This window comes from Castanea sativa, chromosome 6 (assembly GCF_040712315.1).
Source record: "Castanea sativa cultivar Marrone di Chiusa Pesio chromosome 6, ASM4071231v1".
NCBI lineage: Eukaryota > Viridiplantae > Streptophyta > Magnoliopsida > Fagales > Fagaceae > Castanea > Castanea sativa.
Genome location: NC_134018.1, coordinates 15,516,857 through 15,530,754, shown reverse-complemented (window position 1 = coordinate 15,530,754; position 13,898 = coordinate 15,516,857). Strand labels below are relative to the sequence as shown.

Sequence of the window (13,898 nt, the reverse complement as noted above, 5' to 3'; positions counted from 1 at the left end):
GCTTCACGTGGCGCTACCACTAATGTTTTCATTGATTTTTGAAAATTAGAAACTAAAAATAGTCTTTTGCATGTTTTCAGTTTCTTTCACAAATTGAGTTTTAAGAACAATTTTTTTTTCTATCCATTTTGGGTTGCCAAATAAATTTTTTTAGTCTCAAAAATAGAAAATTATTTTTAAAAACATAAAATAAAAGGAAAAACACTTACCAAACATGCTCCGAGTATTCTTAAAAAAAAAAAAAAAAAATCTCTTGGGCCAATGGAAAGGGCAAAAAAAAAGGTTCAAAACAGTTCAAGTCAATAACTAACAATAATGAGATAGTATTATTTATTAAAACCAAGTCAATAATGTAAGGGGAAAAAAAAGGTTCAAGTCAATAAAGTAGGCGAGAAGTTCCAAACACATTGGGCCAATGGCTTAGTGTTATAAGGAAAAGGAAAATGCTAACGTTTTCAATTTGAAAATCTGCTTACAGTTCCAAAGTTCAATCCAGTTCTTGTCAAACACCAATGCAGAGCTTTTCATTCATCTTCTTTCTCTCTCTAGTCATAGAACTCTCCTCTGGAGCTGATATCATAGCCTCAATGCAATTCATCATCAAGGGGGAGACCTTAGTTTCCCCCGGTCAAAGGTTTGAGTTGGGTTTCTTCTCTCCTGGTAATTCCAGGAACCTATATCTGGGAGTATGGTATAAAAAACTTCCTGGTACTATTGTATGGGTTGCCAACAGAGAAAACCCACTTACAGATTCATATGGAGCTTTGACTTTGGCTGAAAATGGAAATCTCACCATTACAGACCAAAATAATCACACTGTTTGGTCCTCCAATTCTTCAGGAGCGGAAATGCCCATTGCACAGCTTTTAGAGTCTGGAAACTTTGTGGTTAGAGAGAAGACTAATACTAATACTGAGAGCTATATATGGCAAAGTTTCGATTTCCCATCAGACACACAGTTACCTGGCATGAAGATGGGTTGGAATTTTAAGACTGGTCTCAACCGAGTCTTGACGTCTTGGAAGAATGCTACTGACCCTTCTAGGGGGGAATTTACTTACACATTTGACAATCTTGGGTTGCCTCAACTTGTTTTTCGCAAGGGATCAGAGAAGAAGTTTCGCACTGGTCTGTGGAATGGACAACGATTTAGTGGTGCTGTTACGAACATAAACCCAGTTTTTAAGCCCAGTATTGTGTATAACAAGGATGAATTGTATTACAGGTATGAGGCTACTGATAATTCTGTTGTTACAAGAGTTACTTTGACTGAGTCGGGTTCAGTCCAACGTCTTTTGTTGAATGAAGGGAGTGGCGAATGGAGTGTAATGTATTCTATACCGAATGATCTCTGTGATGTTTATGCACAGTGTGGTGCTAATGGAATTTGTAAAATAAGCAAAAGACCAATTTGTGAGTGTTTGAAGGGATTTGTTCCAAAACATCAGAAAGAGTGGGAAGTGCTTAATTGGACTGGTGGTTGCGTGAGAAGAATACCAATGACTTGCGAGAAGGGAGAAGGGTTTCTGAAAGTTGAAGGAGTGAAATTGCCAGACTTGGTCCAGTTTAGGTTGAACGAAAGCATGGGCCTTAATGAATGTGAGGCAGAGTGCTTAAAGAACTGCTCTTGTATGGCCTATGCTAACTCAGATATTAGAAATGGAGGCACTGGATGTTTGATGTGGTTTGATGATCTAATTGACATTAGGGAATTCATCGACGAAAAAGGGGAACAAGATGTTTATCTTAGAGAGGCAGCTTCAGAACTAGGTATGTGAAAACTCTCCAACCTATTACTTCCTTAGTTCTATTCAAATGTAAAGTTCATTACACATGCACCTGAGAGAACAAAAATAAAAATTGTCCAATGAAAAAGAAAGAAGGCTTGAGTTTCATAATTTAATATTGGCATTGCATCTGTTCTAGACAAATTGGGAGATTCCAGTCCAAAGAAGATGAGACTACTAATCATATCAATAACTTGTGGGATGCTTGTTCTTGGTCTGGCATGCTGCTTCACAGTTTGGAAGAATAGAACAAAGAAAAGAGGTGAGCATACATACTCATCTACCTTTTTAAAATTGTCCAGCAAAAACAAAATCATATTGATGACAAAGTGGCTTGCAATTCCTTTGCATAATTAACACCTTTTATCACAGTTGCTTTGCTGTCTTGTTCAATATCTCTTCTGATTATGCTTGATCAAATCTTAATCCCATGCATTCTGTATTTTCATTTGGCGTTTACTACACATACTTTGGAAATTAAACTCATCCTTTTACATTAATACAGCATCCTGAAATTTTCTCATTTTATAGGAAAATTAACTAATGAAGTCATGGAGATGCCATTGTTTGATTTTGCTTCCATTTTAAGGTCAACCAATAACTTCTCCAGCACTAATAAGATAGGTGAGGGCGGTTTTGGTCCTGTTTACAAGGTAATATAATCTTGGCCCTTCAGTTATTCATTGTGTGAAATCTAAATTATACTCTCTCTTTGAACTTATTATTTTCATACCAAAACTTGAAGGGTGAGCTATTATTGGGACAAGAAATAGCAGTGAAGAGGCTCTCAAATAGTTCCAGCCAAGGTCTTGAAGAGTTTAAGAATGAAGTTATTATGATATCCAAACTTCAACATCGGAATCTGGTCAGGATTCTGGGCTGTTGCATTGAAAGAGAAGAAAGGATGCTAATCTATGAGTATATGCCCAACAAAAGTTTGGACTATTTTATTTTTGGTCTGACTCTAAATCTGATTTTTATTTTGTAACACACTAAATATAAAACAGAGGCCTCTGTTTTATTTCTATAACAAGCAAGCCTAATTTATTTTTTTATGCAAAATGCATGGCAGATCAAAATGGAAGAGCATCACTGGATTGGCAGAAGCGCTTTCAAATTGTTATGGGAATTGCAAGGGGACTTCTTTATCTCCACCAAGACTCCAGGTTAAGAATTGTTCATAGGGATCTTAAACCCAGCAACATTTTACTTGATGGCGAATTAAACCCCAAAATTTCAGACTTCGGTATAGCAAGAATTTTTGGAGGAGATCAAGTGGAAGCAAAAACAAAGCGAGTAATTGGAACATAGTAAGTTATATAAATAATTTCCTAGGACGTGTTTCATCATTTCCAAGTACTGAAATTTGATATTTTACAGTGGATACATGTCTCCAGAGTATGCCATTGATGGGAAATTTTCAGTCAAATCAGATGTCTTTGGTCTTGGTGTACTAATGTTAGAGATACTTAGTGGCCAAAAGAACAGGGGATTTTCCCATCCGGATCATCACCATAATCTTTTGGGGCATGTAGGTACAATTTATTGAATAACATACTGTTCTTTCTCTTACGTAGATTATGCATCTCTTACATGTGTCATATTAAGCCCATATAAATTGTAATTCATTTAGGCTTGGCTGCTGTGGAATGAAAACAAAGCTTTGGAGTTACTGGATCCATGTTTGAAGGAATCATATGTTAAACCTCAGTTTATGAGATGCATTCAAGTGGGTCTATTATGTGTTCAGAAACTTCCACAAGATAGGCCAGCAATGTCATCTGTGGTTTTCATGCTGGGCAATGAGGGGGTACCACTTCCTCAACCTAAGCAGCCTGGTTTCTTCATAGAAAGAAGTTCCAATGAAGCAGGTGTGTCAAAAATTGTAGTTGGATGCCATACTGAAAGTGCAGTCACTATAACAATAATGGAAGCAAGATAATGGAAGCATCTGCTTTTGCAATTGGGAAAGCTTGATGCATCAAGATATGAGATAGAAAATCCAGGAGTTTAAAGTTTGTGTCATTTTGATTCTTTAGAAGTATCAGTCTATTTTTCTTGAGACGTAGGAATTTATCTAGCGTGAGGATGACCATTGTCAGAGTGATTTTTATTGAGAAGTAGGAATTTATCTCATTGACTAACATCTTAGGCGATATTTGGACACAAATTTGGCTAAGAGAAAAGGCATGTAAATTACCATACTTGAGCAAAGGTTTCAATGGTTATGGCTGAAGCAATGGTGCTCCGGTGTTCATGTATTCTTATCTTTCCAGTGGATTAATTTCTAAATACAACAATATTTATATTTTATTGGTAGATAATTTCTTCTTTTATGCATGTTTTAGAAGTTGAGCCTCAATGCAATGGCAAGTGGCTTCCACCAAAAGCAAAAAGTCAAGGGTTCGAGTAAGGGAATCAATCTCTCTAAAAGAAAAAAGGAAAAAAAAGGTAAGGTTTCCTTACTCGAGCCTTGGTGTAAATTCTTTAGCTGAAACTTACATTTGAAGAAGCATAGTTTGAGGACAAAATGCAAGTACAACTCCTTAAATGTATCATAAATTTTCTAATTAAATTCAATTATAAAATTTCTTTGGCCAATGATGCACATAGTTGACTTTAATTGTCCTTTGGAGAAAGATACTTTTTGTGTTGCATTTGTCAATACAATCACGTGGTTTAATTTAATTGGGAGAACTAAGTTACAACTCCTAAAGAATCGTACATAAATTTTGCCCGCCCTTAATTATGTTGTAACACACCTATATATAGCTTTTTGTAGTATAAGTTAGTGAACTTAAATTAGCAATTCTATTCAGAGAGCGTTGCTTGGATCGAGGAGGGAAACCTTTTTTTTTTTTTGGGATGCTCCAGAAAGCTTCATTCAATATCAGGAATTTTACAAACCCAGCCCCAACTGCATACATAGCTACAACAGAGTAACATAAGCTCGGACGAACAGACACCACAGCCAATTATCAGCTATCACAACACAACCAATTGGGTACAAACCAACTGACAAATCCAAAGAAATTCACTTCAAGAACTGAGAAACCGAATTCACATCACAACAAAGGACATTTTAAGAAAAGAATTCTTGAAAGCCCCTTTAGATTGGACTTGAGCTCTAACTACTCATTTTTTACAGTCTGAGTAATGGAAACCTCAGTCTTAATATTCCCAACATGAACCCAAACATTCTTCTGAATACAAATATGGTACATAACTACTTACAAACTTAATTTACAAAGCACTGCTATGAAGTTGCTCCCCTTTAAATTATGCAATTCCTAGTTGACTACATCCCAACAAGACTTAGGATTATTAAGGGGGCAGCATCATCACTTAGATGATCTCTGCTTTCCAATTAGATTATGCAACAAAAACACACTAGGAGACCCTATTGTAGTCCCATTGCAACAATTTGTCCCAGGTAGAAAAACTATTCTTGAACACAAGCCAACCAATAACCGCATGCTTGCACACAACTAAAGGAAACTAGACTATTTCCCAATATGGAGTTTCTTGCTTCTTCAATCTAACTGCATTCCAGTCTTCAGTATAATCAAATTTTCTTGATTAGGATGGCAACCACAGAAGCTGAAGAACTTTACCACCAACTTCAACCAAGCTTATCAGGCCTTGATGTACATTTTCAGATTAAAAAAAAAAAAAAAAAACTGTGAAATAGACTCTTTCTATTTCAAATGAAAACAAGAGAATCTTGTGATGGTGTGGGTGTGTTTTAGCAAGTGATGTTCATAACTGAATGGAATGGAGTCCATAAGGAAAGTGGTATTATGTACTCAACCAGGGACAAACAAGGACGTGTGAGTAAAATTGGTACAAAAGCACATTTTTAGGAGGAGAGAAATTTGAGTAAAGCTTCAAAGCAATCACTGAATCAAAAATGGGATTAACAAATATTTAATATTGATAGAAGCTGAAAATGGGATTGAGATAAAATAGATAATGTTTAAACAGCTGGGGTTTTTTCTCAACAGGGTTTCTTAATGTATGGGGTTAATTTTGCATTTCAGAGAACTCAAATGGCCTATTCATAAATCCACAAAAATTCCTAACCTTTATTTTAGTTATTAAACATTAGGAGAACAAGGGTTTTAATCCCCCATTCTTTATTGTTGTAACTATCAAATAATTAGAATAAAAAACTTTATAGCTCTCTTATCTATCACACCACCTGGACTCGCAACTCTATATCCTTGAAAAAGAGCACACAACTATATGTTTGACCATATTAAATCTAAGAGCAATGCTATAGACATAATTTTTTTTACAACATTTGAGTTAACAAACTTTTGTTGGTTTTTATTGGACCTACTACTGACATTATTTTTTTTATTTACCACCGACAATCTAATACATCAGTGTAAATTATTTTGCGTTTATAGACTTTCTCTAAACCAAAATATGGGTCAAAGAGAAATTCCACATTGTCTAATTGGCTACTCTCAACTCAAGTCTCAACAACTCAAAAGACAAAATAGATCTCTATATAACAAATTTCAGACCGTTGGGGAGGCATATTGTGATTTGTGTATTATATGTGAAAGTGATGTTACACTAACGTGAAAACTGAAAAAAAGTTGCTGAAGAGGAATCAGAGCCGCCACCTCACATCTCTAGAAGTCTGTCTCCTTCACCTCCTAAAGGGCAAGTTTGGTCTTGAGTCTTGACTTACCTGCTCGGCTGCTCCCCTTTGTGTTTGTTGGGGTCAGCTTAACTTTCTCTTGGAAGAAACTAAAAAAGAAAAAAAAGATTGACAAAATGGGCTGTGCCATGGGGATAAAAATCGGTGCCTCTGCGTATGGTATATGCATATATTACTCTTTCTATGTAAAAGAGATGAACCATTTGAAAATCAATGGAAGCCTTTACCTATCTTTCTGTATACTCAATCTTGTCCACCTTCCTAAGAACCTCCATTACACTAGACACTATTACTCCAACCCAATCAATCAGAGACGGTGACACTTTAGCTTCAGCTGGTCGAAGATTTAAAATGGGGTTCTTCAGCCCAGATAATTCAAAAAGCCGATACGTTGGGCTTTGGTACTCCATATCTTCTGGGACAGTTGTTTGGGTAGCCAATAGAGACACTCCACAGAACGATAACTCAGGAGTTTTGAAGGTCACAGATGGAGTTGTTATCCTTCTCAATAGCACAAATAGTACTGTTTGGCCATCTAATACATCAAGAACTGCAGAAAATCCAGTTTTACAGCTCTTAGATAATGGGAATCTTTTGGTGAAAAACAGCAATGTTGATGACACAGAGAACTTTTTGTGGCAGAGTTTTGATTATCCTTGTGACACATTACTACCGGAAATGAAGCTCGGAAGGAACTTCGTAACTGGCTTAGACAGGTTCTTAACATCTTGGAAGAGCACGGATGATCCTACTCAAGGTGAATTTTCATTAAGGTTAGATCTTCGTGGGCTTCCACAAGTGGTTGTCAAGAAAGGAGACACAATAAAGGCTAGACCAGGGTCATGGAATGGCGTAGGTCTTACGGGATATATTGGTTTAACACGTAATCCACTATATGTATATGAATTCATGTTTGATGAGAATGAGGTCTATTACAAGTACAAACTCATAAATAGTTCATTTTTCACAAGATTCGTGGTAAACCCGTCTGGAATTGCACAACGGTTCACATGGCTGGATCGGACAAACCGTTGGGAGCTATTCTCAACAATCCCAGCAGATCAGTGTGCAAATTATGCCTTCTGTGGGGCATATGCTAGCTGCAATATTGGCAACACTCCCGTATGTGCATGCTTGGAAGGATTCTTACCCAAGTCTCCAAAAGCTTGGGATTCAGTGGATTGGTCTGATGGGTGTGTTAGAAAGACTCCATTGAATTGAAGTGATGGTCCTGATGGAGATGGCTTCCTAAAAGTACACGGGGTTGAAATTGCCAGATGCATCTTCTTCCTGGTTTGATAAGACTACAAGCCTCAAGGAATGTGAAGAATTGTGTTTGAAAAACTGCTCTTGCGCAGCATATGGAAATTTAGATATCAGGAAGGGAGGTAGTGGCTGCTTGCTTTGGCTTGGTAACCTACTTGATACTAGAGTATTTGCAGATGGTGGAGAAGACCTCTACGTAAGATTGGCTGCTTCAGAACTAGGTATCATTTTAGCTTTACACCTTTTTTTTTTTTTTTTTTTTTTTTTTAATCTCATTTTGGTTTCACTTTTCAATTGGCCAAATATAGGCTAGCTGGAGTATTTGTTTTCGGACTTTTTTATCCATGTTTTCTGGGGTAAAGGGAAGGAAGTTGGGGATTTGTAAATATAAACAAAATTGGTAGACACTACAGAATATCTTTTAAAGTTTTCTTGTTAATCTGCAACATATCTATAAGCTAGACGATTTGAAATAAATGTTTTCAAAGTTTGCCTGTCAAACTGCAACAAATCTATAAGCAAGACAATTTGAAATAAATGTTTTCAATGGAGATGTTCAAGGTGCAAATCCTTCCTTTCCCAACTAAAGAATTATTAAAAAAGAAAGTGAAAGTGAAGCATGTGGGACATATTGTTGTCAACATAGTAACGTCAATGAAACAAGGAAGTGGTGGCTTTGGTGCTGTTAAGCTCTACTACTTTATCCACCTCATTATATGTACCCATTTCCCCATCTTTACAATTCTGAATAGTAAAGATGTGGCAGCAAAGGGCTTACCGTTGTAGACTAATGCCGAGTTAGATTCCCTTTCATTTTTTCAGTTGCATAATTTGAGGTGGAATACTCTTAAGTCACCCGTTGTTTTGATCTTTCAGATCAAGTTGAGAAAAAGAGGCGCTCCAGCAAGAAGAAACAAGTAGGAATCATGATTGGCTCTGCATTATTTGTCCTGGGAATGATAATACTTGGATTGGTCTCATACATATGGAAGAGGAAGCTCAGAAAACAAGGTTCATATTATAAGACATGGACTCTAATAATTACTGATGCATGATAGAAGACTTGTAGGCTTGTCGCTAAGAATTTTTTTTTTAGAAGTTGTTAGTTGAGAACAGAATAGGTAGTAGGTGAATGCTTTAGATAAAATAACTGATGAATTTTTGTACAAGTCCAACCATCTGCTATTATTTCAGCGATGACAAAAAGAAATCGTGGGAAGGAATGTGACAATGTGGGCGTGAAGGAAGACATTGAGTTACCAATATTTGATCTAACAGCTATTGCCAACGCGACTGATAACTTTTCGAGAGAAAACAAGTTGGGAGAAGGTGGCTTTGGATCTGTGTTCAAGGTAAGAACCTAAAAAATTTAGCTATAATTGTTTTCCAAAATATGCTGACTTTTCATCTTTTTCAGGGTACATTGCGGGAGGGGAAAGAGATAGCAGTAAAGAGGTTATCAAAGAATTCCAGACAAGGATTGAATGAGTTCAAAAATGAAGTTTGAAAGCTCAGAATTATGTTAAAACACAAGGGCTTGTTTAGACTCCAAAATAAAATATTACGGCTAGATTGCTTTTACTCTAACTTATCTAAGTGCGGAAACAAGAGTAAATGAAGCGCAAACAACCGATACTACTCTAGTGCATCAACATGAACAACAAACAATAAAAGTAAAGTACAAGAGTAAGGGAATAAGGATGTAAACACAAATTAACACACAGATGTGTTATCGAAGAGGAAACCGAAGAATTTAGCGAAAAACCTTTCTGCCACCTTTTAAGCGGTAATCGATCCACTAGAGAATAAAGTTGGAGTACACGAATAACAAAAGACCTTTCAAGCCTAGTCTACCTAATGTACTTGAACCCTCTAAGCTCCTGCTACTAACGGACTTCACGAAGTCATGTCTTCTCTAACTTTCCGGATCCCGCAATACGCCCGATTGCATCCGCCAAGCCTCACCGGCTTCTTTTGGCAAATCTCCAAAACTTCCCAATCTTCAAAACACTCCCTACACTCTAAAAATGTGTGGTTTGTGTTTGGGTACAAATCTTCTCTCAAGGTATGACAATAGGAGAGAGAAGGAGAATAGGCTAGGATGATTTCTCACTAAGGATTAATAGCTCTCTCTCTAAAAAATAGGTGTGTGTAGTGTTGAAAACCTATCTAGGGTTTTTTTTTTCGGAATGACCTCCTTACACATTTATGGGTAATGAGGGTATATATGGTATGGGTGAAGGGTAAGAAAGTCACACTTAAAAATTCTTCAGGTAGAGAGTTTCGCGGGTGTCTTGCGAGAAGGCCTTACCAGCGAGACAGTCGCGAAAACCTCTAGGCTGGCACGATGCTTCAGCTTCCAGCGTGTGCTTCTGATGTGGCTCTTTCGCGGGTTAGCATCTATCGAGATAGTCACGAAATCCACTGATCTTCAATTAAGCTTGAGTCTTTACCAACTTAATACTAAACCCAATACAATAAAATCCCACAAAGTACAAGAAACAAAATTAAAGCAAATACAACACTTTTTTTCATGGAATAAAGCCAACATAAAACATAGTTGTAAATCACAACTTTACAAAGTTATTCTAATTGCAAAACTTCAGCACTGCAATCTTGTGAAGCTTCTTGGTTTTTGCATCGAAGAAAATGAAAAAATGTTAATCTATGAATACATGTCTAACAAAAGCTTGGATTCCTTTATTTTTGGCTTGAGCTTTTATATTGGAGTAAATCATTGACATTCATAATATTAGTCTTATCATCTTTCAATAATTAAATTGTTTGTTGAGAATCAACTGGATTTTTATTGACATAAATGTGAAATTGGCAGATCAAACAAAGAGTAAATTGTTGGATTGGCATAAGCGCATCAACATAATTGCTGGGGTTGCTAGAGGACTTCTTTATCTTCATCAAGACTTTAGATTGAGAATTATCCATAGAGATCTCAAAGCTAGCAATATTCTACTTGATAACTACATGAATTCAAAAATTTTGGACTTTGGATTGGCAAAATCATTTGGGGGAGATCAAGGTGATGCAAAGACCAATTGGATTATTGGAACATAGTATGTACACTTTAACTCCTTCTGTTTGTTATGTAAAGCTGTTTTTGGATTTTTTTTTTTCTTGCAATAATATTTCTTAGTGGTTATATGTCTCCTGAGTACGCAGTACATGGGCAATACTCAATAAAATCTTATGTCTTTAGCTTTGGAGTTTTAATATTAGAGATATTAAGTGGGAAAAAGAACAGGGGATTTTGCTGAGCACTATCATAATCTTCTTGGACATGTAAGCATGAGAAACAACATTCTACTAATTTATGCTTTCAAACTAAACTTTTGATTAATAGTAACGCTCTTTTAAATGTGCTGGGCTAGTTGGATTGTAGATGGAGACACGAAACTATATTTTATGATTTGTTTCAGGCATGGAGACTGTGGATTGAAGATAGGCCGATTAAATTGATCGATGATTCAGTAGGTGACTTCACTCTATCTGAAATGTTACGATGATTCATGTGGGTCTGTTATGTGTGCAACAACAACCAGAAGACAGGCCAAACATGTCATCTGTAGTTCTAATGTTAAGCAATGAGAGTTTATTGCCTAAACCGAGGCAACCAGGCTTCTATACAGATTCACCTGAAGCGGATTCTTCATGTAGCACACCCTTTTTAGCAAATGAAATGTCCTTTACATTGTTTGAGGCAAGGTAAAATATCATCACTAGAAAAAGGGAAGAGGTTTCTTATTAAATTTATGTCAGAATGAGTTAAAAAAATCTTTAGCTAAACAAACTGGTTTCTAGCCATTCTTGGGATAAGTGTGTATTTTGGGGAATTATTGTCTTCTTCCTAATTGAGAACTGCAAATGCTAGCCTTCTTACCTTTTCTATTAGTAGAAGTTCACTTTAAAATGCGTTTGGATACTGTTTATTTTGCTGAAAATTAAAAACTGAAAATACTATAGCAAAATAATTTTTAAATGTGTAAATAGTGATGTGAGACCTATTTTTAAAGAAAAAGTTGTTAAAAAAGAGGTTTGTGAGTCCTGTGAATAGTGCACGAGCCCACTAAAAAGCATTGTCCACCACTTATTTTGCTAGTCAAAGAGATAGTTGGTCTTGTGCACAGTGCACGGGACCTACTGACAGATAACATCCCAACGCTTCTCAATAAAAAAAAAGAGGAAAAAAAAAGAAGAAAAACTCAACCACAGCATTAATCTCAAATTAATCCTAAATTTTGATCTCAATAATATATTTCCAACCTTGGAATCTGATGCTATAATCCCAGCCATACCAAGAATTAACAATGAATTAATAGTTGTAAACAAAATAACATCAAGGTAAAACTCTGTTTATTTATTTATAGACTGATCATGGCCAATTGGTTCCAGCCAAACTCTACAATCGTCACAGCGAAAGGAATGTACCACCGGATTTACTTCTTAGTGGCACCCAGGTCAATCCAAACAATGCCGGAATTGGCTAGACAAGCTAACCGAAGCTACTTCCACAGCATTAGACCTTACTCGTGTTTTTGTTCCATATTACACCAAAATAATCAAACAAATAAAATAAAATAAAAAACTAAAAATGCCAACGAAATGTCTTTTTATTTTATTTTATTTTTCAAAATGCATTGAGCATCCAGAAAGTGTGAAAGATGTGGTCAGAAGAGATACCATCATACCAAAACAGTCCAGAATCTGAAAAGTTCTGAAATGCCAAATAATTTCTATCCATCCGCTCACTGTGTAAACATATGAGAAGGTACAACGAAGATCCTGAGTTACTTCAAATAACAGCTTGCTTTTCAATAAACAATTATTTTGAGAAATTGTTTAAGTTTTTTTTAAAATAAATTATCTACAATAAAATTTAGAGAATAAATTATAGGTTATACCATATTTCAAAATAATTATATGTACTCACCTATGGCGTGATTCTACTCTACTAATTAAGTACTAGATGTATACAACTTGGTATGCTATATGTGTCCAAAGAGTCCCCTGAAGACAGACCAATAACGTCAACAGTGGTTTCTATGTTTGTGATTGAGAGAGCAGTTCTGCTTCAACCTAAACAGCCTGGTTTCTTCAAGGAAAGAAGCTCCTACAATGCAGATACAGCTTAAGAAACGAAGTATCACATTGAGAAAATTTAATTGACTGTAACTATGCCGGAAGCTAGATAGACCAAAGAGTTGCAAGTGAAAGCTTCAATAGTAGTGCTGCCTAAGACTAAAATCATGAAAACCCACCACCAGTCTCAGACCCAGTCTATCATGGGAGATTGATCATTATCTGAATCCTTGGGAACATCATTATTTGCCATCCAAGGTGAAGTAGGTGATCAAAACTATCACAGGTTCATCCCAATGTACCTAGTATTTTCTTTTTTATTATCTTAGTTTAAAAAATAAAAAATAAAAAATTCTTTGTGTATTATTGCTCTCGCTAATTGTATCCACCAAAAAATTGTCTACTTTCTTGTAAAACATGATTATTGTAAAGGTAGTTTTTTGGGGTTTGACTTAATCCGGCTGTGGTTTTCTGTGGAATTGTCAATGTGGGTTTTGAAATTTGATACTCAAATTTGTGAAATTGTTGATTTTGATTGGCATGTTTTGTTTTGTCATTTTTTTTTTTTTTTTGTGTTTTTCGAGATTTTAAGGCTGTATTGGTTTATTCAAATTATTTGATATGTCAATTTGCTTATATGCTGTGTACAATGTGTTAGTTCTTATTTTTCTTTCCCTTTTTTTCCGGTTGTGGTAGTGTTGGTGGTGGTTGTATGATGCGCAGGTTTTTGCAATGCAATCTTCAAATTGTGAATTTGGTGTGTAATAAGTGCTTTTTTCAAATGGTTTATATTGCCTTCAAAATCTTTATATATTTACGTAAACGCAAAATATAAAGAAGCCCACAAAGATATTTATATAATTTTTATTGACTTAGAAAGCATGTGAAAGGGCTCATGGTAGGTTTTGGCAAAGAAAGCAGATTCTTTAAAGTATATTAAGTTGAGTAAGGATATATATCACGAAATTGTAATTAGTGTAAGAACAAGCAATCTTCACAAGTGAGTTTCCTACAACTATAGATTTTCATGAAGAATCGCAATAATATAGCGTGTGTCTAGCTTAAGCATATAAGCACAG

The 13,898-nt window shown here is 35.8% G+C and overlaps 1 protein-coding gene and 1 pseudogene across 3 annotated transcripts; both read left to right on the top strand.

Moving 5' to 3' along the window:
• The first annotated feature begins 483 nt into the window (after nt 1-483).
• Nucleotides 484-4,111, top strand: LOC142641049 (G-type lectin S-receptor-like serine/threonine-protein kinase At4g27290). 3 transcript variants are annotated; one of them, XM_075815409.1, is made up of 7 exons: nt 484-1,770; nt 1,927-2,049; nt 2,319-2,440; nt 2,533-2,743; nt 2,860-3,097; nt 3,168-3,322; nt 3,421-4,111. In XM_075815409.1, the coding sequence occupies exons 1-7, from the start codon at nt 513-515 to the stop codon at nt 3,438-3,440; spliced, it is 2,127 nt and encodes a 708-aa protein (XP_075671524.1). In that variant the 5' UTR covers nt 484-512; the 3' UTR covers nt 3,441-4,111. The 3 variants fall into 3 exon arrangements, with proteins under 3 accessions (XP_075671524.1, XP_075671523.1, XP_075671525.1); XM_075815408.1 differs by having other exon boundaries at nt 3,168-3,318; nt 3,421-4,098; XM_075815410.1 differs by lacking the exon at nt 3,421-4,111 and having other exon boundaries at nt 3,185-3,303.
• Nucleotides 4,112-6,662: 2,551 nt separating this feature from the next.
• Nucleotides 6,663-11,449, top strand: LOC142640702 (G-type lectin S-receptor-like serine/threonine-protein kinase At4g27290; annotated as a pseudogene).
• The last annotated feature ends 2,449 nt before the right edge of the window (nt 11,450-13,898 follow it).

Coding starts and splice junctions, on each gene's coding strand:
- LOC142641049 (XM_075815408.1), top strand. CDS start 513: ATGCAGAGCTTTTCATTCATCTTCTTTCTCTCTCTAGTCATAGAACTC. Junction 2,441..2,532: donor GTTTTGGTCCTGTTTACAAG/GTAATATAATCT, acceptor CAAAACTTGAAG/GGTGAGCTATTATTGGGACA. Junction 2,744..2,859: donor TTTGGACTATTTTATTTTTG/GTCTGACTCTAA, acceptor AATGCATGGCAG/ATCAAAATGGAAGAGCATCA.